Source organism: Podarcis vaucheri (assembly GCF_965113315.1).
Source record: "Podarcis vaucheri genome assembly, chromosome: 14".
Classification (NCBI taxonomy): Eukaryota; Metazoa; Chordata; class Lepidosauria; order Squamata; family Lacertidae; genus Podarcis; species Podarcis vaucheri.
In genome coordinates, this window is record NC_138752.1 from 41,204,607 (window position 1) to 41,227,118 (window position 22,512).

The 22,512-nt window shown below is 44.9% G+C and overlaps 1 protein-coding gene across 8 annotated transcripts in view; it reads right to left on the minus strand.

Moving 5' to 3' along the window:
- The window catches only part of SYT17 (synaptotagmin 17), a 37,508-nt gene extending 15,712 nt beyond the window's left edge, over nt 1-21,796 (minus strand). The window contains exons 1-3 of one of the 8 annotated variants that reach the window (XM_082200112.1): nt 21,170-21,796; nt 6,215-6,232; nt 3,141-3,289 (exon numbers count right to left, since the gene is read on the minus strand). In XM_082200112.1, coding sequence (XP_082056238.1) covers nt 3,141-3,289; nt 6,215-6,232; nt 21,170-21,265 — 263 coding nt within the window. In that variant the 5' untranslated portion in view covers nt 21,266-21,796. Of the gene's footprint in view, nt 1-3,140; nt 3,290-6,214; nt 6,238-15,391; nt 15,917-19,928; nt 20,149-21,169 lie in introns of those variants that run through there. The other 7 variants (XM_082200117.1, XM_082200118.1, XM_082200116.1 and 4 more) reach the window with 7 other exon arrangements.
- Between the last annotated feature and the right edge of the window lie 716 nt (nt 21,797-22,512).

A 22,512-nucleotide genomic window follows, 5' to 3' on the forward strand; every position in this document is an offset into this window, starting at 1 on the left:
AAAATTCCCCCACTTTTACAAACAAAATGGTACTTGTGAGGCACAAAAGACGTGGCCCAAGAGCCCCCTCTTTCTTATTTTTTAACTCCTTAAAGATTCTAAGCTACGAATATATATTTACAGTGGTGCCCCGCAAGACGAACGCCTCGCAAGACGGAAAACCCGCTAGACGAAAGGGTTTTCCGTTTTGGAGGCGCTTCGCAAAACGAATTTCCCTATGGGGTTGCTTCGCAAGACGAAAAAATCTTGCGCGCCCCCGCGGGTTTTTTTCGCTCCCCTCCTTTTCCTAAGCCGCCTATCAGCTGTTCCGCTGAAAAACCCGCTTAACAGCTGATCACGGAAAGCCGCTAGACCGCTGTAGCGCTAATCAATGGGCTTGCTTCGCAAGACGAAAAAACCGCTAGACGACAAGAATCGCGGAACGGATTCTTTTCGTCTTGCGAGGCACCACTGTATATCCTGGCTTGTTCTGAAGCACAGCTTCCGAATTCAAATGGATTTATGATAAATGAAAGGATTTTTCTGTTTTGCAATTGTCCAATTTATGAGAAATTGTGGGAAGAGTGTAAAAATGGCAACACAATCATACTCAATGCCTCTGAAATTAGACAATAATATATTTTCATTCCTCTCCCCCCCCCCCCCACATTCTATTTCTCTACTACAGAGGTAGGGGAACCTACAGCCCACAGGCGAATCCTGGCCCACCAACGCCCAAGTTGGCCCATGATGCCATTTCTCCCAAACCATGCCCACCTGTGCATCAGCTGACATCAGGGTGACATTAATTGATGGGCAGGAAGCTACACTGCAGAGTACTGCTTCACCATGCTCACCACAGGGAAGTGCTAGTGAAACAGACCCCTGAAGCCAGCAGGATCCTGTGGGAAATGTGCTGGTGATCATCGCAAAGTATTGGAAGACACAAGATTTACCCATTCTGGAAGAATGGCAGATGAAGGTGATTGACTACATGGGACTGGCTGAAATGACCGGCAGAATCCGGGACCAGGGGAAAGAGACGGTGGATGAAAATTGGAAGAAATTTAAAATTTATCTTAAGAAATATTGTAAAATTAATGAATGTTAAAATGTTGAAGTTTCTGAAAAAAGGGGATTACAGCTGTAAAAGGTCAAGTAAAGGGAAAGAATAAGGGAAAATTTGATAAAATTAAGGGGTAGGATTTGCTGAAACAAACTTGAAAATTGGGATGCAGAAAGGGGAGGTATGGGGAAGTCGGTGAAGTAAGGTTTAAGAAAAAAGGATTCGAAATTATACATGTTTGTTTATGTGTTTGTTTGTTGTTATTGTGTAATGTTTGTGTTTATAAAAATTGTGAAAAATCAATAAAAATTTCATTTAAAAAAAAGGAAATGTGAAGCAGACCCTTAGCTCCCTCCGCCAGTCACCCTGGACATGTGGGTGGACCTTGATGGTATCATGGCACCAGATTATTGAGATATCCACTTCTAAATCCTGGCTCCATTCAGAAGAGCTCCCAGTTTTTCTTTAATGTGGGCCACCAAAAAAGAAGAACCAAGCTGCAATTTCAGTTTACTCTCACCAAGTATATATTTTTTAATCATTTTGAACACCCGTGTCACACATTTTGTAATTTGCAAAGCTGAAGATCACCTACCGCTCTTTGCTACAATTTATATTTTCCCAACAAAGCAGGAAAGCAAATATTAGAGAGGAAATGACAGGAAGGTGTTGCTGCCATGTGTGCTAAGTCAACATAATTAGATTAGTTGTAGCAAGACAGCCAAGTTGCCAGCTCTGTATGGTACAGCAAGAACATCATTATTCTCCGGTCTTGAATGTTGGAGATGAAATTATTTCTAGAGTTCTGTTCCAACTCTGGAGTCCCCATGCATTAATAGACTGGTAAAACAATGAAGCCTTGTTAGCTGAGAGCACAAGTTACCTTGCTCGCTAAAGGTTTTGGAAAATAAATAGCTTTTGTAGACAAACAAAGAAGGTTGGGGTTGTCACTACATGAGGGCCAGGAACCTTTTTCACCTGAAGGGGCACAAACCAGAGGGGAGTGGTGCCAGTAAAAGAAATGGAGACAGTATTGACTCTTGTCTTTGTTTAGCAGGTTACAGTCCAGTCATGGTTTTTATATGTCAGGGTTTTTATACTCTGTATTTCCTGTTTCTACCCTAAAGTTCACCTGTCTCACCTCCAATGACACCAGCAGTAGGAAAGGTGTAGGTGCACTGATTTTAACCAAATTTTGCATAATGGTTCCTGAGGATCAAGGAGTAGGTTTGGATCTATGTTTGGACACAACTGGAAGCCATTTTGAATCAAGATGGTGGACTAAACTTTTCAAAACCACACTGATTTGGAGGGGGTTCTTATAATTCCTGAGCAACACTAGGTATGAGACTCTTACTGTGGTATACATAAGAAATTTAGTAAGAGAATGCAAATATAAAATTCATCCAAAGGAGGGTAGGAATAACCAAAACACCGCGGGATATCCAACACTTCACACACGTTAATGGAGGTGACCTCTACTTGACTCAAAAGAAGCATCTCCACAAAGACAAGGAAGGGATGGGCTAATCTGTAAATTTCGATTTCTCTCAGTTCTTCATTTTTCCAATCTTAAATTCAGTTTTCCACATCAGTTTGCAATTTACTTTTTTTAAGCCCTTATGAAAACTCACCAACAATTTAGTGCAAATTAGTCCTAATATACACATTTTTGCAAAGCGGCTTTCCCTAATGATAATGCATTTTTGTATTTTATTTTCATTAATACATACATTTCTATGCACACTTTCCTTCAGCAGATGCATTTTCGTACAGATTACTTGGCTGGAGAACCGCATTGCAAAATTCAGAGAGAATTTCAAAGGATAGCTGTGTTCTGGTCTGCATATTGTTATGGGAAATCAGGTAGCTCACCTTTAAACGTGAATTGAATCAAATTTCTCTCACAACCTTAACACAGGGCCAGACTACAGCTTTGCATTTAACATGCATATTGTTGTTTTTCTTTTTTGAAAAAATGCAAATTGTCAGTGCCTGTTAGAAACAAGCAACCAATCCAGATGGGAAGGGATCTTTGTAAAAACCGAAGTGAAAGGGGAACAAGCGGGATCCTAAAAGCAGAATCCAGACTTACAACCAGGAAGGCGTCTGTGCTGGAAAAGGCCCCAGGATTTCCACTTCGTCATCGCTCGACTGGCAACAGCTGCAGTCATAACACTTCTGGCAACAGTTCCGGCAAGTCCATCTGCACAGCAAGAGATCCGAGATTCTAGACAACAGGCCCTGAGGCCGTTGGAAACCAGATAGCAAAAATTACAACCAGTTGGTGGCTGGCAAGCATAAACACTCAGTTGTAATTGAGGGGCAGGGCTTGGATTTCAGCTGGGTGTGCCTGTCTGTTGTTTCTGCTGCTTTTCTTTCCTGCAGCGGACCTGGAATTAATGCCTTCCTATGTAAATGTCGCTAGGGAGGAGCCTTTTCCACATATAAACTCCCTTTTGTAGACCTTCTTTAATTTGGGGGATGGGGGCAGCTCAGTGGCAGAGCAGAAGGTCCCAGGTCCTATCCCTGGCATCTACAGGTAGGGCTTGCAGAGACCTCTGCCAGTAATCCTGGAGAGCTGCTGCCAGCCAGTGTAGACAATACTGAACTGGTTAACCAATGGTCTGTATAAGGCAGCTTCCTATGTTTACTCCATTGATGTGATGTGAAGTTACTTATCTAAGGGTTTTTTTTCCAACCAACTTTGGCTTTTCCAACCAAACCGCTGAAATTAATAGCTTTAAGTTAATTTCCTATCCATTCATTTCAACTGAAATACTCTGATTAGGGTAACACTAGATACAGCCCACAGTCCCAACTTAAGATATAAACAGATATATTTTTAAGGGCTGTCAAAAGGCAGTCTTCTATTTGTAGCCATTTCTATTTGAATGAGAGGAATGGGGGTCCACGCATATAATTTTTTTGAGTGTCGTTGTTCCAACACATTCCACAAATACTATAAAAGGAAAAAGCAAAGCCATGCAACATATGCTATCAAATCCATAAGCGAATTTGAGAACGTCAAATTCTTGTCACATATTCACACATCAGTAACCAAAATGAACATTTCTTTTTGCATATTTTCACCACAAGTTTAAATGGCTTCATGTCAGTTCTAAATTCTGTACTTCAGTTAAGCTCTAACTGAATTGAGTAGCTTACTCTATATTTATATATTTCTATTTATGACTCCACTGCTTAGGTAGGCAGGTTTTATCCTTAATTAAAAGAAAAGAGTACTGTTAATCTCTCCCGTTAGGAACATTCTTATGTCTGAGTAGAGCAATTCAAATCATACAGAACATCCATTTGTGGAAACAACAACTTTGTACTGCAACTGTCTCGGCTTCTAATTCTCCCCCACTCACAGCTAGTTTGTCTCTCATTTCTTTTGTCCTTATAAAGTGCGTTAATTTCACCATTATAACAAGCTCACGGCACTCGTGAATCCTAACGGAGACCTGTTCCTACGCACCATGAAAAAATCCCAAAGTTAAGATTATTTTATGTAAGTCCATTTCAGTGAACCTGCTCTGAGGATGACTATCAGATATCACCCCATCAAAATCATTTAATCATAATATTTGAAGGGACCATCTGGTTCAATTCCCTGCAATGCAGAAATGAACTAATCAAATCAGTACAAGACACATAAGATGCTTTATTCTGAACTCAACAGAATGAATTTGGGGGTTGTTGTGTTTTGTTTTACAATTAATCATAAGAACCTACGAAGACTTTGCTGGATCAGGCCAATAGCCCATCTAGTCCAGAATTCTGATCTCACAGTGGGCAGCCAGATGTCACCATTGGAAGCCCTCAAGCAGGACCTGAGTACATCAGCCCTCTCCCCGTATATATCTGGGGGAATCAATTTGGGGGAACAGAACAAGTACGGGTAAGTGGCAAGGAGGCACACACTTTTAGGAGAACAGAGTTGCAAGCCAGGGATGAAGAACCTGCAGTCTTTCAGACATTGCTGGTCTCCCATCGTTCCTGACTGGCTGGTGCTGATGAGAGCTGGAGTCCAACAACATCTAAAGGCCATGGGCTCCTCAACGCTGATACAGACGATGAGGTCCTGCAATGAAACCATGCAAAGTGGAGTAGATGGTTTGCACACAAAGGGACCTGGTTCAATTGCTGGCAACTGCAGTTAAACGTAACTGCATGCAACTTGGCTGGGGCTGATGGGAGTTGGAGTCCAACAACATCTGGAGGGCACAAACTTCCCCATCCCTGCTATAAGCCACTCAGGAGAAGCAAATATCCATGGGCGTGTCCCATTTTCTGCTATTATGGAGGAATGAATGCTCTTCAGACAGAAAGAGCCAGACAGATAGGAAGCTGACATACAAACTCCATCAAACCTTCTCTCCCTCGGTTGTCACCTGGGAGCAGGCTGCTTCAATGGGAGAGCTGGGATATAAGGCTCACTCCATCAGCTCTGCTGTGACAGACCACCACCATCAGGACTCTCCTACGCCAAACTACACTAGCTGGTCATTATGTGAACAACTATTTAAGAACAGGTACAGTGCCTGAGATTGATTTTTCCCCTCTTCCTTCCCTGCCCTCTTTCCTTGTGTGTTGTTGTTTTTAGACTGTAAACCTGAGGACAGGGACTGTCTTAACTGATTGTATGTAAGCCACTCTGGAAGACTTTTTGACTGAAGAGTGGGGTTCAAATGTTCTAAATAAAATAAAAAATTATTCTCTATTTATGGAAAGGTTTCTAGTCAACAAATTCTAGAGTGGACAGCGGTGATTATGTGCACAAGAGATATCACAAGCACACTGAAACATGTGACAATTAACTTTAAAAGTATGAGGGCTATAACTGTGCTTTTTGAAGTGAAGATTTCCCATGCAATCCAGATTTGGAATCTAGTACCAGATACTGCATGGAACATCTGCACCCAAAGTGACTGAAATCAGCCTGCCACATGATCAGCAAAGGCAATTCGCATTTTGCACTAGAAAAGGAAACTAAGGAAAAAGAATGTGCCCTACAGAAATCAAGATGCACTTTGCCAAGGAAGAGATTTTGCAAGCCAGAAACCAAAGACAGACAAAGCAAACGAGCCGATGAAAAAGCACAACCATCTCCCTCTGCCTGGGGAGAGGCAAGAGAAGGCAGAATGAGTCACCAGATTAACTCACCTCATTTATTGGTTCCAACTGTCCTTTTAGATATCCATGATGAAGCAAGGGGGAAGAAAATGAAACAGACAAGACCAGTTTAGCAAAGCTCTAATGATCCCCAAATACCTGCCCTCCCTGCTTGGTGCCATGGCTTTGATTTCTAGAAAAATGATACTATTTTCAGCTCTTATTGTCCTACATATTTTACTGAAGTTGAAAAGGATCTCCGGGGGAAATCAATTTATTCTGTGCACTTTCCCTACCAAGCTGCTATTTCTGTTTCCTTCTGAAAGAGCTCACCTGATCCCAAATTTCCCCCTGGGTAGTCAGCCCTGGCTTTGACCAGGCCCCCACAAAGTGAATGTGCTTAAGGCTTTGTTCTCCTGGGTTCTAAGACTACAATCCTTACCTGCTTTGTACTTGTTCAACACAGGCTTTCTCCAAACTGGTGCCCTCGGCTATGCAACTCCCTTCATACCCAACTATGGACCATGCTGAGCGGTACTGATGGGTGTTGGAAGTTCCAGATACATTAGGAGGCCGTCAAGCCCCCCAACTCTGATCTTTAGGCACTGCACCACACACTGGTTCTCACGGCTGCAATCAGGTTGCCAATCGTGCTATTCAAATGCCTAATTACTGAATGCCTATTTGTTATTTAATGCCAGAGCACCAGTCACGTTATTTGTAAATGCAGAATGTGTGCTGTTTGGTTGATTTTCATTTGCAATGATTTTATCTCCCGATGTTTAGACAGGATACTTTGTTCAGCAACCTCTGCCTCGATAAGAGCAAAGGGATGGAGTGAGAAGCAGAAATGACGTATCTCAGCACAGAAAATGGGCCATGCCTCTAATTGCATCGTCCGTGCATCTAACCCACGTACGTCACACAAATTTATGGCCGATGCACAGAAACATTTTGCATGCACACACGTTTTTGTGGCTTAACTGTGGGTGTGTCTAAACCCATCACCTGATCAGATCCTGATGAGCACAATATCATACACCCAAGCATGTCTTCTTAATTTCAGATGAATGCTGGCATTGTGTGTGTGTGTGTGTGTGTGTGTGTGTGTGTGTGTGTGTGTGTGTTTTAATAAAAAAAAAGTATTGCAAGTAATTTGATGCATGACTCATGATGCGATAAAATTTGATCCATGGATGGTTCTGCTGAATTATTTCCAAGACTTTGCTCAACCTGCACAGAGGCTGCTTACTGAAAATTTAATTCTTGATGGAAAGGCAATTTCAGCCATGCACTGAAAACTCCTATCGATCCCAGAAGAGCAGCAGAAGGTCTACTACGGAGCAAACATTGAAAAAAACATTCAGCAGTATAACAGTGTCTTCACTCAGGAATCTCACCATACCAACCAAACCATGGTTTTATCACAAAACGTAGCTAGAAACCATGGTTTGTGCTGCATTTCTTTCTCTTGCTTGCCTCCCCCAGGAGTCCCTGGATATTATCCAACAATTGCTCTGCCTTAACTTACTCGGAACAGTGGTGAAGCTCATGCTTTCCATGCAGAAGGTTCGAGGATCAATCCTCGGCATTTCCAGGAAGCTGCCTTATACCAAAATGAGACCACTGGTCTCTCTAGATTAGCATTGCCTACACTGGTTGACAGCAGCTCTCCAAAATTTCAGCCAGGGATCTTTCCCAGGGCTTCCTGGAGTTGCCAGGGATTGGCCTGGAGACCTGCTGCTCTACCACTGAGCTACAGCCTCTCTCCTCTGGTACCTGTGGAAACCTGAAACGGTACAAACCAATCTACCACCTCAAGGCTTCACAACCTTATTTCACTAGGTGTGTAGCTTTGAGCTCCTGCTGGTCTTGCCACCAGCTTCACCAATTGTGCTGGGTATGCAAAACAGAGGCCCGGCATATTTTCTTACACCTGGTGGGGAAAACCAGGGATTTTTTTCAGCCAGAGCTCACCAGAAATCATTTCCGGTGCCTCTCAGGTGGGCTCCTCTGCAACATTTGGCATCCAGCTTATATATCAGAGTTTCTAACACTGCCCCTAAGGGAAGCCTGCAAGCAGAAACTGAGCACAACAGTCCTTGCGTTACTTATTATTCCCAGTAACTGACATTCAGAGGCTCTGAAGTTCTCTCAAATGGATGCTGCCTGGAGAACCTAGTCTGGAGACAGAAGGACAAAAGTCCTTCATCTGCTCCCAGCCTTTGTGGAACATGTTGCTCAAATGGAGCTGTCCATGGTCCAGCCACCTTTGATCAGTCCTGCCTGCTGCTTTCGCCATGCCTTCTGGCATCAAACCAGAACATGGCACACAGCTCCATCAAGTACCACAAAACAATGTTCCGTTCTAGATCATTATGTACCCTATACAGTATAATGGAAGTTCAAATGCTGTGGCTCCATCAAGTCCCATAAAACAAAACCAGGCTACATCTCCAAAGACATCTTTTTTTCAAAAGATATTTATTAAGGTTTTAAGATATAACAATAAAAAAGTAAAAAGTAAAAAGAAACAAAATACAACATAAAAACAGTTAAAAAAACAAATAATTTTCCATAACATATCTTCCTTACACTTATTTCCCCAGACCTCCTCATACCTCCCTTCTTTGTATTCCACTTCAATTTGTTAGTTCAGCAAATCCTTCCCATTAAGCTTTTACCAATTTGTAAACCTTTTTTTTTCATATCTCCTAAAGCATTACAGCTGGAAACCCCTTAGTTTCTATCCAACATCCTTCTAACATTCATTAATTTTACAATATTTCTGTAAATAGTCTTTAAATTTCTTCCAAAGACATCTTCTTTGAGCACTTAACACATTCTTGAGTATGTCAGGAAAGCCAAATCCATCATGAAGCACTTTGGAAGCTCTGCCGGTGACACACAGTGGCCCCAATAACAACATTGGGCCATTCTAGCATAGAGGTTAGAGCACTGGGATAGAAGCAGGAAGTATTGGCTTCAAATCGCTGCTCAGCTAGCAAACCCACTGCTGGGCTGGTCACATTGCCCTGGCCTCACCCACCTCATGGGGTTGCTGTGAGAATACAGGGGAAGACTGCCTGCATGACGCTTCCCTCTAGGATCCTTGGATAAACATGCATCAAATAAACACGTGGGCAATTAATAAATAATAAATTTTGTGGTACATGTTGTTGTTTAGTCGTGTCCGACTCTTTGTGACCCCATGGACCAGAGCACGCCAGGAACTCCTGTCTTCCACTGCCTCCCACAGTTTGGTCAGACTCATGCTGGTAGCTTCGAGAACACTGTCCAACCATCTCGTCCTCTGTCGTCCCCTTCTCCTTGTGCCCTCAATCTTTCCCAGCATCAGGGTCTTTTCCAGGGAGTCTTCTCTTCTCATGAGGTGGCCAAATTATTGGAGCCTCAGCTTCAGGATCTGTCCTTCCAGTGAGCACTCAGGGCTTATTTCCTTCAGAATGGATAGGTTTGATCTTCTTGCAGTCCATGGGACTCTCAAGAGTCTCCTCCAGCACCATAATTCAAAAGCATCCATTCTTCGGCGATCAGCCTTCTTTACAGTCCAGCTCTCACTTCCCTACAGGACCATAAAGAAGGCTGATCGCTGAAGATGCTTTTGTGGTACATATATGCACCCAAAATGTCCTCACAGGCTTATCTCCAGTTACAGTAGGGAGGAATAACCAGTGTAAATTATACCTTTGTACGGTAGGTCAGTTTACAGACACACCTCCCCATCGCCCATCCATCAGAGTTCAATGGCACAAGCAAAAACACAATGGGTGCAAAACAGGAAAGGATGTGGCCAGCGGAGATATCTGAGGGCCAGACAGGGAGGTCTGGGGGGCCACACTCACTGCCTTGGCCTGAGGTTCCCCAGCCCTGATCTAATCTACTGTGGCACAGCACCTGTTTTCCATGCTGATGATCCACACGCTCAATCCCTGGCGTTACCAGGTAGCGCTAGCAGAGACTCCCGTGGAGAGCTACTGCCAGTCAGTGTAGACAATATTGAGCTGGATAGACAAAGGGCCCAAAGAGGAGGTGAGAAGGCAGCAGCCCTCTCCCGCTTGTTCTATCCATCTGATGGCATTCAGTACCACGCTGCCTCTGCATCTAAAGGACAGATTCAGTAACCCCTTGGGGTGGCATCAGTGATTCATCTATTGAAACTAGTGTGGGTTTAGGGCATGCAGAGAAGGCTGTAAATGTCACAGAATAAATATATAGCCTCAGATGTACAACAGTTAATTGGGTGGGGAGAGAGAGGAGGCTTGGGGAAAGTCCACAGGTCGGTATTAAGAGTATCTGCTTTGGACCCAGGTTCCAGTCCAGTCCAGGAAGAGCTGTCTAAAACCTTGCAGAGTTGCTGCCAGTCCGTGTAGGAAACACTGAGACAGGTGAGCCAACAGTGTGGCATAAGGAAGACATCTATGTTTCTATGCCAGAGTCTGCCTTCCCTGCACCATTTGCAAGGAAAAGAAAATATTCCAAAGATGCCAGAAATGGTTGTGGTTCGGAATTTTCTGCACATGCTCAAGACTACTTTGTATTACTGCATGCACATGAACCTTCACACTCAAAATCATCTTTGGCACAATCTGCTAGTTTCTACGCCACCCTGCGTAGGTATCCATTATGGTGTCAAGCGTTGTTGGGCTACAGTTCCCAAAATCCCTAGCCACTGGCCATGCAGACTCATGGGCACTGGGAGTCCAACAGCACCAGGCAAGCATCATGTTGGTTCCCCCTGTGCCTGCAACATCTAATCCTATAATTAAGCCTAAACTGTCTGTGGGGAAGGCCACAGCTCAGTGGCAGAGGATACGCCTTGCAAGCAGAGGGTCCCAGGTTCAATCCTTGCTTCTCCAGGTAGTGCTGGGAACGTCCCCTGTCAGAAATCCTGCAGAGCTGCTGCCAGTCAGTGTAGACAGTATTGAGCTAGATGGACCAACAGCCTACACTCAGTATAAGACAACTTTCCCTTTTCCTACAAACTCCTTCCCAGAGGAGATTTGACAGGCCCCCTCCCTGTTGGCTTTCCAAGCGCTTAGAAATGACCTTTATTTACCATTTCATAGAAACACAGAAACAGAACTGTAGAGTTGGAATGGACCACGAGGGTCATCTGGGCCAAACCCCTGCAATGCAGGAATCTTTCGCCCAACGTGGGTCTCGAACCCACAACCCTGAGATTAAGAGTCTCGTGCTCTACTAACTGAGCTATCCCACTAGGCATTTTAAGAAATTCTTCTGGTTTCATAATTAATTTTAACTGATTTCATCTTCATTGTACCATTTTCCACCTCACTTTACATCGCTTAAAGAGACTGAGGTGTTAAGCAGTATAAAAAGTAAAGGGACCCCTGACCATTAGGTCCAGTCGTGGCCAACTCTAGGGTTGCGGCGCTCATCTCGCTTTATTGGCCAAGGGGGCTGGCGTACAGCTTCTGGGTCATGTGGCCAGCATGATTAAGCCACTTCTGGCAAACCAGAGCAGCGCACGGAAACACCATTTACCTTCCCGCCGGAGCGGTACCTATTTATCTACTTGCACTTTGACGTGCTTTTGAACTGCTAAGTTGGCAGGAGCAGGGACCAAGCAACGGGAGCTCACCCCGTCGTGGGGATTCGAACTGCTGACCTTCTGATTGGCAAATCCTAAGCTCTGTGGTTTAACCCACAGCGCCACCCGCGTCCCGTTAAGCAGTATAGGAGTTGTTAAAATAAATAAATAAAACACATGCAAAACGATACATCTGCATATTGCCTTCTGCTTTGCCACTGCCTCCCCTTCACCTGTTGCTGCTTCCTCTGCTGAATTTCAGGTTGCAATCTCCTTGGGACAGAGAACTGCACCTCCGGCACTCCATAAAGCACATTGCATACTGATAGCGTCATCTAAATAAATCTTCTAGGGAAGGAAAGGGGACCCTGTGATCCTTCAGATGTTGCTGACGAAGGGTCATAGCTCAGCGACAGAACACCTGCTTTGTATGCAGAAGGTCCCAGGTTCAATCCCCGGCATCTCCAGAAGATGGGCTGACAGATGACCCAGCCTGAAATACTGGAGAGCTGCTGCTAGGCTGTGTAGGCATTACTGAGCTGGGTGGACCAACAGTCTGCCTCAGCATAAGGCAGCATCCTATGGGACTCCAATTTCCATCAGCCCCAGGCAGTGGGAGTTGGAGTCCAGCAACATCTGGAGGGCCACAGGTTTCCTGTCCCTGTTGTAGGGATTGAATGCTGGCTCAATGAAAAGCCACAGTGTGGCCTGGTGCTTAGCAAGTCTGAAAAGGTTGATCTGAGGTTTGATGGTTGATCTGGCATTTTCAGAGAAGGGCAGTCTGCTACCAAGCTTAGCTACCACAGAGAAGGCAAATAAACCATGAGAGGAAGAACAGAACAGCTCTGCTGGAACAAGTCAGAGGCCCACCTAGTTCATCATCCTGTCCTCACAGTGGCCAACCAGATGGTTCCAGGAACCCCATAAGTAGAACCTGAACTCAACAGCCCTCTCCCCACCAGTGAGTCCCTTGTACCAACTCAAGGTGACCTAAATCACCAGTGTGCACACCGTGAGCCAAAGGGATGGAAAGACCTGCCAATTTTGGCTCTCCCAATTTCTCATTCTTTTCCCCAATCTTAAATTCAGCTCTTCACATTTTGCAAAAATTTACACTTGGGGAAAGAAGTCCTCATGAAAATCCACCAGCAGTTTAGGTTCAAATTTCTCCCAATAAACACATCTTTATATGCAGTTTTGACTCGTGCACACATTTCTGCAAGCACTTTCCCAAGATAATGCATTCTTTTATGTTATTTTTACCAGTATATATATTAATTTTTATCTTCACATTCCCGCAAATAAATCCATTTCTGGACACACTGCTTGGTGAGGAAAGTGCATTGCAAAATGTGGATAAGTGCAAATACTGAAGGATACCTGTCTTTCGGTTTGCATATTGTTTTGGAAAGTGTCGCTTTGATAGACTGACCTTTATATATCAATTGAAATGAATTTCTCTCTGGTGCCTTCACTACCTATCTTTAGGTGTCAGGTGAATACATTTCTCTATAACCAGGCCATTGGCAGGTTAAACATTCTATTGCCTTTCAAATGAGTTGGAGGGAGAGGAGTTATTAGTTGGTTTGGTTTTTTGTGTATTTCATGTTCTCATTCTGTATTTTTTTGTTGTGAACTGCCCTGGGATCATCAAGTGAAGGGCAGAATACAAATTTAATAAATAATAATAATAACAGCTCAGTGGGAGAACATCTGCTTTGCATGCATAACATCACAGGTTCATTCCCCGGCATAGTCAGGTAAGACTGGGCATTACCCTTGTCTGAAACCCAGCAGAGCCTCTGCCAGTTAGTGCAGCTGATACTGAGATCCGGAGCGAGGAACATTTGACCCTCCAGATGTTGCTGAACTACAGCTCTCATCAGCCCCAGCAAGCATGACCAATGGTCAGGGATGGTGCAGGTTCAGCAACAGCTGGAAAGGGGGGCTAAATGTTCCCCTCACCTGACATATCGTATTGGTATAAGGCAGGTTCAGAGATGGATTTGGTCCACATGACCGGTTCTGCCACAAGGGGAACTGAGCCTAGGGGGCGCCACAGAGCACCACAACTATGACACAGTGAATTGAGGAGGACGGAAGGTGAGAGGCGGGGCACCACCGAATTTTGGCCTCACATAGGATACCGCTGAAATTTGAAAGTCTGCCTTGGAAGAAAGGCTAGCTAATTAATAAATGTTTTCCTTAGTGAATTGAATGCTCACAATAAAATCAATCAGAAGAATTGGGGATTTCTTTCTTAAAACGTCTGAGGACCCTTTGCTCTCCTTGCCGACAGCTCCTGCTTGATAGTGTTCTCACCACCTTTCCGCTGCAGAATCCAGCAACCTCATCCATGCACCCCAGCAGTGAGTTTGACAGATGGACATCCAACCTCTGCTTAAAAGCTTACAAGGGAGGAAAGACCACCTTTTTAATACTGTTTTGTTTAACGGTAACCTTAAGCGTCCCTTAAAAGGAGGGGAAACGCAGTGTTGCCATCACATAGCCTGCAGCAGGAGTACCAGTTTGGCCCCATGGCCGTGGGTGCCTGGGGCCATGGGTGCCATGTAGCGTGCATAGCCCTGGCACCTAAATTTGCAGCTACCCAGCTCCTTCATGGAGAATTTTGTGGGTGCTCGGGCACCCAGGGCCCCAGGGAATTGACGCCTATGGCCTGCAGTCAAAAATTCAGGACTGTCACAGCAAAGTGAAATCCGAAAGGAGTTTTCACACACAAATAGGATTCACCTGCTTTACTCCAGAGCCCCGAGTGCAAATTCTGTTCTATTTACATTTCTCTCACACACCTTCTCCTTCAGCTGCAGGTTTCCACAGCATACATGCAAATCGTCACACAACCACATCTCTGGGAGGAGAGAAGGGAAGCCTCATGGAGCACCCAGAATCACTAATACACACGTAGCAAGTATTTTTACAAAAACCACCTATCCACATGTCATTATTTATATGCACACATATTGAAAGACCCATGAGGTAGCAGCCATGTACTTTTAAAGTCATGCACAATAAATATATATATTAAATGTCTGTCTCTCTCACACACACACTTTCAGCATGATTTGAGAGACCTATTTCTCACCAAACCCCATTTTTGCACGCAATCATGCCATTAACTTTGAGCAGCATCTCAGGGACTCATTTCCCACCTCCCTCATTAAAAAACCACCCTTGTTTTCCCCCAATGGTGCTCTTTCATTAACCTCCAAGTGCTTCTCCCAACCGCCAGCAAAAACAACGGCTTTTATTTTCCTACTCTGACGATTGCTAGTCAATAAAACTGAAAGGAGGAAGGGAGGGCAAGGCAGAATAAAATTACAGCCAGCTACTTTTAAAAAAGAAATGTATGCTACAGGTTGCAATTTCTTCCAGCAAAGTCAGCAACTCGAAAACTCACAACTCGAGTCGCTCAAGTTTCAGAGTAATGGGGGGTCCTCCCTTTTGCCAGGTAGCAACTAAGGAGAAAACCTCGACAGCTTTTTTTGTATTAAGATTTTTGCCATTGTTTTAGTTCTGTTCCTTGCAAGCAAAGGCTGCCCTCCCTCTGCCTCTCCCCACACCGCAACCTCTGGGTCTGCAGCCACCGCCACCCCCAATAATCTCTCTCTCTCCCCACTGGTGCTGCTCAGACCTACCTGTATATACGCCATCTTCCTCGGGTCTCTCACATTAGTCCCCGCACAGGCTGTGCATGGCGTCTGCCCTCAACAATAGAACACAGACGTGCCTGGCTTGCTCAATGAGGACTGTTTGATTGACCATGCCGGCTCCCAACACCGATTCGTTGCTTTTGCTCCTTTTGCATTGGCTTAACTGGGGGTTGAATGAGCTGGATTCCCAGGGGGCTGGCTGGAAGAACGGGTGGTCACTCTGCACCTCCTTCGCCGGATGCTTTAATTCAGATTTCTTTTATATCTATCTCCTTTAACAAGCCACCTTCTAGGCATGGTCAGCAATCTGCCTCCCAGCCTTCTGCCACACCCCTCCCGGGGGGGGGAACCTCTTGATCCCCCGACCTCTCCAGCCAAGGGGGAGGGGAATGACCTTTACAAGCGAGAACCGGGGAAGGGCAAACGAAGAGAGTGGGTGGCTTCTCTCCCTTGCCTGCAGCGTGCAACACGTGCAGCGTTAAGCAGCGGAGGAGAGCAGCCCAAAGAGGAATTCTCTGCAAGGATGGTGAATTTTAATACTGTATATAATACAGTATATGTATTGCACTCGCCGCTAGGGGGAGCGAGAGAACCGCACGCGCGGCTGGAGCAGCAGGCGCGGAGCTGAAACACCGGGTGTGACCCAGTCATTTCTATAGGGCAGCCTTCTCCAGACCAATACATCTCACCAGGTTGCTATAGGCTGGTATATGGAAGTTTTTTTGTTTTTGTTTTTTTAAAAAGAAGACATAATATAGGGAATAAAAATATTTTAAATCCCAGAATTTAATCTGAAGCATCGTTGAGCCCACCAAGAAATGGATTTCATTATTTAAAGGTGCTAGTGCACAAGAGATTCCTCGTAATGTTTAACCAAAATATCCTCCCCTATAACTTGAGCTCATTAAATCTTGTTCTGCACCCAGCTGTTGCTGAAGGTGGGGTACAGCAGTGAAGAAAGGTGGATCCAGAGCACTGCTATTTTGGAGTGATATTCAGTATGTGTTACTATTAGTATATAAAGCGGGGGATCAGTAAGACTTGTGTGAGCCTCTTACCCCATATATGACCGCTCGGCCATTTTGATCTGTGGAGCATAATACTCATTCCACTCTTGTCAGAAATCGTTTTTTCAGTGTGGCAGCTCCTAACCTTTGGAACTCCTTGCCTATTGACATTGCCACCACAGTCCTCTTTACAGTGCTTGCTAAAAACATTCTTGCTTAGACACTGCTACCAATATGTTTTCAGCACCTGCTTAAAACATTTTTTTGTTTAAGCAAGCCTATGTAGACATATAGACATTGCATATGTTCTATCTCTGTTTAACTACTGTTGATTTTAATAACCTTTTGAATATTTTTAAATACCTGGGTGGGTTTTTTTTTTTACAGGTGGCAGTACAATCAAACAGTAAATTGGGCTGGATCTGGCCCAATCACCTTCTAAATCCGGCCCACAGACAGTCCGGGAACCAGTGGTTTTTTACATTAGTACAATGCGTCCTTTTATTTAAAATGCATCTCTGGGTTATTTGTGGAGCATAGGAATTTGTTCATTCCCCCCCAAAAAATATAGTCTGGCCCCCACAAGATCTGAGGGACAGTGGACCGGCCCCCTGCTGAAAAAGTTTGCTGACCCCTGAGCTAGTTTCTAAACACATAACCACCACACCACACCCCTCTCTATCCTCCATCCAGACAAGCAAGATTGATGCATTATTGGAGTTGAAGAAGACATTTCAGCCAGGGGGAAAATCCCACTTGGGGTGCAAAGTGGGGCAAGTAAGGGGATGTGGCTTGGGGAGAATCTTGAGGGCCAGATAGAGAGAGGCCTTGGGGGCTGTATTTGGGGCCCCAGGCCATGGAAGTCAGAATTTTTTGCTCCAGGGTTGGGAGCAAGCAACTTTCTCACAAACGCGTAAGAAGAATAGTGCCTGTACATTTTTGCCTCATATCTCAGGTTCCACGAATGCTAGAAACTTGCTCTGTTTTTAAAATGAAAGCTGAGAATCTGGAGTTTACTAGGGTTTATCGGGGCTGGCGGGGTCAACTACCATTCCCTGTGGACTGATGCCCCAGGTCTGAGGCTCCCCATCGGTGCTTTAGAGCAGAGGTTCCCATGCTTTTTTCAACCACTACCCCCTTGGTACATCCCCAGTGCCCCCTAACCTATTAAAATATATATATTCAGAATAATGGTTTGCATGGCCCACTAAGGAAGGTAATCACACAATAAAATTCAAAACTGCAACAATTACCGTATTTTTCCATGTATAAGACTAGGTTTTTCCCCTAAAAAATAATGTCAAAAATTAGGGGGTGTCTTATACTCTGGTCCATCTCCCCCCATTTTCTTAAATCGAGTCCCCCAAAATCGAGTCTTATACATGGGGGCGTCTTATAAATGGGAAAATACAGTGATTGCACATTCATTCAACATCCAGTTAAAACTATTAAGTTTAATTCAACAGAACTGATGAACTTGACACAGAGATACCAGCTTTTCAAAGTATGAGAGACATTTACATCTCCCCTGCCTCTCCCTCGCCTTTTAGCACCCCCAGATAATCCCATCACCCCCAGGGGGCAGTCCTACCCACTTTGAGAACCACTGCTCTGGAGAGAAGCAGATGGGACACAGAGAGGTGCTATAGGTCTCGGCCTCCCTTATCACTCTTTTACTACCCTTTAACTATTTCAACTTGTCTATGACAACAGTGTCATAACTATATGGGATAGCTCAGTTAGTAGAGCATGAGACTTTTAATCTCAGGGTTGTGAGTTCGAGCCCCACCTTGAGCAAAAGATTCCTGCATTGCAGGGGGTTGGACTAGATGACCCCTGTGGCCCCTTCCAACTCTACAATTCTATGATACTGAATGTAAATGAACCGTGAAAAAGACTCAATGAACTGAATGTGGGGAAGCTATATGTACTTTTCCTTGTTTGTTTGTTTTGTAACACAAGAAAATCCTTAATAAAAAACTAATTAAAACAAAACAAAACTATAAACTGAAAGAATGATAGGCAGAGCAATCCTACACCCACTTATCCAGTAGTAAGCCCCATTGAACTCAGTGGGACTTACTTTTGAGTAGACAGGATGGCCCTGCAGTTGGTAAATGCCCTTCATATGTTGCTGGACTCCCAACTTCCATCAATAATAGGCAGCACAGCCAATGGTCAGGGATGATAGGTGTTGGGAGTCCAGTAATATCCCATGGGCTGCAGGCTCCCCTCCCCTGCCATGGTACTTGGCCCACTTCTGCAGCCAGATTCTTTAAAGCAAGAAAAAGTGTGTGCAGTCTAATTAAAACAATATTCATTGCTTCTGTAATTTACAGTGGTACCTTGGTTTGCATACGGATTATAAACTCATCAAACTCGGAAGTGCGTGTCCCGGTTTGCAACCTTTTTTTGGATTACGAATGAATTTTTTTTGGAGGACCCATTGGCGAAACCCCACCTTGGGTTACAACCTGTTTTGGTTTACAAACAGACCTCCAGAACAGATTATGGTTCTAAACCAAGGTACCACTGTATTTAATTACTTAAAACATTTCTACATGGTTCTCCCCCACCCCCCGCCACCATCTGAGCAGCTCTCCAAAGCTGTTTGCATAGGATGTCAACAGACAGCAGCAACAAAGCCGGCAAACGACCACTCAGGACATTTATTAAAGGGATCCAATTATTATGACACTGAGACCTTGCTAGGCCAGAGAAGCACAGGCTCAGTCGCGATCCTATGTAGATCTAACTTAATAGTAAGTCCTAAGCATTTCGGTAGCGCTTCCTTCAGGGAAACAGGCTGTTGAGAATCTGACTGTGGGAATCCTTTGGAGATGGCACGGTGCCAAGTCAGAGTGCTAGTCCATCTATCTTGGCATTGTCTCTAATGATTGGCAGCAGCTATCCAGCATTTTAAACTAGAGTCCTTCTCAGATCTACCTGGATGTGCCAGGTGTTGAATGTGGGACCTTATGAATTCAAAGCCAGTGTGATATCAATGCCAGTATTTTTCAGAGACTGCCTCTAGCAAAAACCGTGTTTTCCACGAACCCAGGAAAAGGGTTTAATCTGAGTCAGGAGACCACAAGCTTCAGCCACACAAATATTGCCTCTGCCAGGCAGATATTTTTAGGGAGAAAAGAGCCCGGCGGCTTGGGGATTATGACTAACAATCAAGAGTGACAATACAAAGACAGACAACGGAACAACAGCAGCATTTTGAAGCTGCCTTGTATTGAGTCACTGGTCCAATCTAGCTCAGTAGTGTCTGCACGGACTGGCAGCTGCTCTCCAGGATTTCTGGGAGAGGTTTCTCTCTGAGCCCTACCTGGCAATGCTGAGGATTGAACCTGAGACCTTCTGGATGCAAGGCAGATGTTCCACCACTGAGCTACTGCCCTGAGTCTCAAAGCTTGCCTCCCTCCCTGCAAAGCTCAGCCACAACACCCCTTATCCTTTTGCCTTCTGGAAACAACTCTATGCAACCCCAGATAAGAGCAAGTACTCACAATTCCAGCTCTCTCAAACACAGAAGACATTTAGATCTATCAGTCCCAGAAACGCAGGCAGAAAAGAATGTGGAGACAGGAAAGAAGCATGCTGTTCAAGCTTTGCCAAATGCATACTGTATAACTGAGCATGCTCGCACCTTGTCTTTTTGCTCACACACGAGGAGGCAAGTGCCAACAGCAGCTCAACAGCCCCGCCAGGGCTGCTGCCTCCTCCAGCCCCCACCCCAATGTCAGGATGGAGGAAAGTAGAGGCCTTCCTGTAAAGAGCACAGCCATTGGGAGATGCCTCTCTGGGTCCCAGGTCTGAGAGACAATGAAACTCATGGAAGTTTGAGGCTGCCTGTTTGGGCTGGCCAGCCCTTCAGTTAGGGGAAGGACTGTAGCGGAGTGGTAGGGTATCTGGTTTACATGCAGAAGGCCCCAGGTGAAATCTCTTGACCAGGTAGGGCTGGTGACATCCTGAGCTAGATGGATCAATGGTCTGACTCTGAATGATGCCTCTTCCTAAGTTCCCTCTTGTATGCATACCCTGCAAGTGTCCCATTTTCAGCGGGACATCCTGGATCGCAGAAGCCAATCCCAGCTTCTGTTTGGACCCCGGAATATCCCGTTTTTCAGTCTAGTGTTCTGCTGCAACCCTGCTGACAATCACCAGAGTGCCAGACTGGAGTGCACACCCCTCCTGATGTCCCAATTTTAGGGACGAAAATGTTGGAAGGTATGTTGTACCTTCTCCTAGATGAGCTACCTTCCCAGGTGAATGAGCCCCATAGTGCTAATTCCACATCTCTTTCTTCCAGTGTGAGATGGAGTCACCAGTTTCTCTTAGGTCAGGGCCAGGGAACACTTTCCAGCTCAAGGGCCACATTCCCTTGTGGGTAACCTTCTGAGGGCCACATACCATTCGTGGGCACAGTTAGAAGCAAAAGTGGGCCGAACAATGCAAATGTTACCTTTGTACAGCAGATTAGTTTCAACAAACCCTCCCACAGCTCCCTCTAGCCTCCATCCAGACAAGCAGGAAGCATGATCAGCGTTCTGGGGCACCTTCCAGCCAGGCGAGGCAGAGCCAGAGAGGGGTGTGGCCTGGCAAAAGATCTGAAGGCCATATGGAGCGGCCTGGAGGGCCTAGTTGAACATGCAACTCATCCACTTGCTTCCAACGAGCGAACCTCCATGCTGCACCTGCTTCCTGCCCAGAACACATCCTTTTCTTCCCAATATTACTCAAGACCTACCTGCATATATCTGCCATCTTCTTCAGGCTTCATCTTCGCCCCTGGCGTATCCAGATCCTGGTGTCTCTCTCTGCCCTCAACAGCCAACAAAGACATGATTTGTTTGTTCAGTAAGGATAATCATCTCTCCTCTCTCTCTCACAAACTGGGCAGCCACCTGCAGTCCTCGTAATGGATTTCACTTTGTGGTCCGCTCTCTTGTTCCCTGTTGCCTGCTGTTCCAGGATGCAAGGCTCTCTCCTCCTGGAGGGGTGGGTTCCCCCTTGCCCCCAGTCACTGCATGAATCCACAGACACCCATTTCTTCTTGCTTCTCTTTGGCACGTGGCAAATTTCCCCTAGCTTGTATTGGCACCCCAAGTACGGTGGGGTTTTTTGGGAAACTTGGATTCCCTTCTCTCTCCGTGCATTTTTTTTTTTTTTAAAGGAGAACTCGGTTTAAAACCCCAAGGATGTATCAGGAGGAAGCATCTCCTGGAAACAGAAGCACTCCATCTGTCTGTTGGCAGATGGAGGAGTTGCCAAATAGCAACACGTGGGAGGGTCAACGCAGAGAGGGAGAGGGAGTTTGAAGGGACGTTTCGGCAACCAAACAGGAAATCTTGGCTCCCTGGCAAACTGTCATGGATACAACAGATTGAGAACGATTGGGGTGTTAAAACTATGCAGAGAGGTAACCAATGTGAAATTTACATACAGTTTGATCCAGCTCAACTCATTTAAGTACTGAATTTGTGATATGACAGCAGCAGAAGCCAAATCTACTTGATACTTAGAGCCCATCCAGATGTCTTATTGTGCATTTTGCGTTCATGAAAGTATTGGGGCAGGTATCTGCAATCCCACACTTTCGATAATCTTTGCACCTGCAAAAGTTTTAGGGTAGGCATGCTGCTTTGTTTGCCAATCAGTGTGTGCCCTGTAACTTCCTGCTGTAACTTTTTACATCACAACCGTTTGTCAAATTTATTTCGTAACATTCACACATCACTTGATTGCAAAAGGCCTCAAAGTGGCTTTCAAAAAGAATACACCAATAAAACTGTTGGTAAAAAAACAAAACAACTATTGAAAACTAAAACCAGCAATAAATTAAAAGCACACCAGCATTCCAGATATCTGGATAAGTTTGCCGAACAAAAACGTTTTTAGCTGGAGCCAAAAAGAGTATAGTGAGGGCGCCTGCCTGGTATCCATAGGCGGGGAGTTCCAAAGTGTAGGTCCTGCCACATTAAAAGATTGATAACAAATATGGACCACAGACTGAAGTGTTTGGATTGAGTGAACATATAAACAGTAAGGTGATCTAGCAGGTAAACTGGTCCCAAGTTGTTAGAGCTTTAT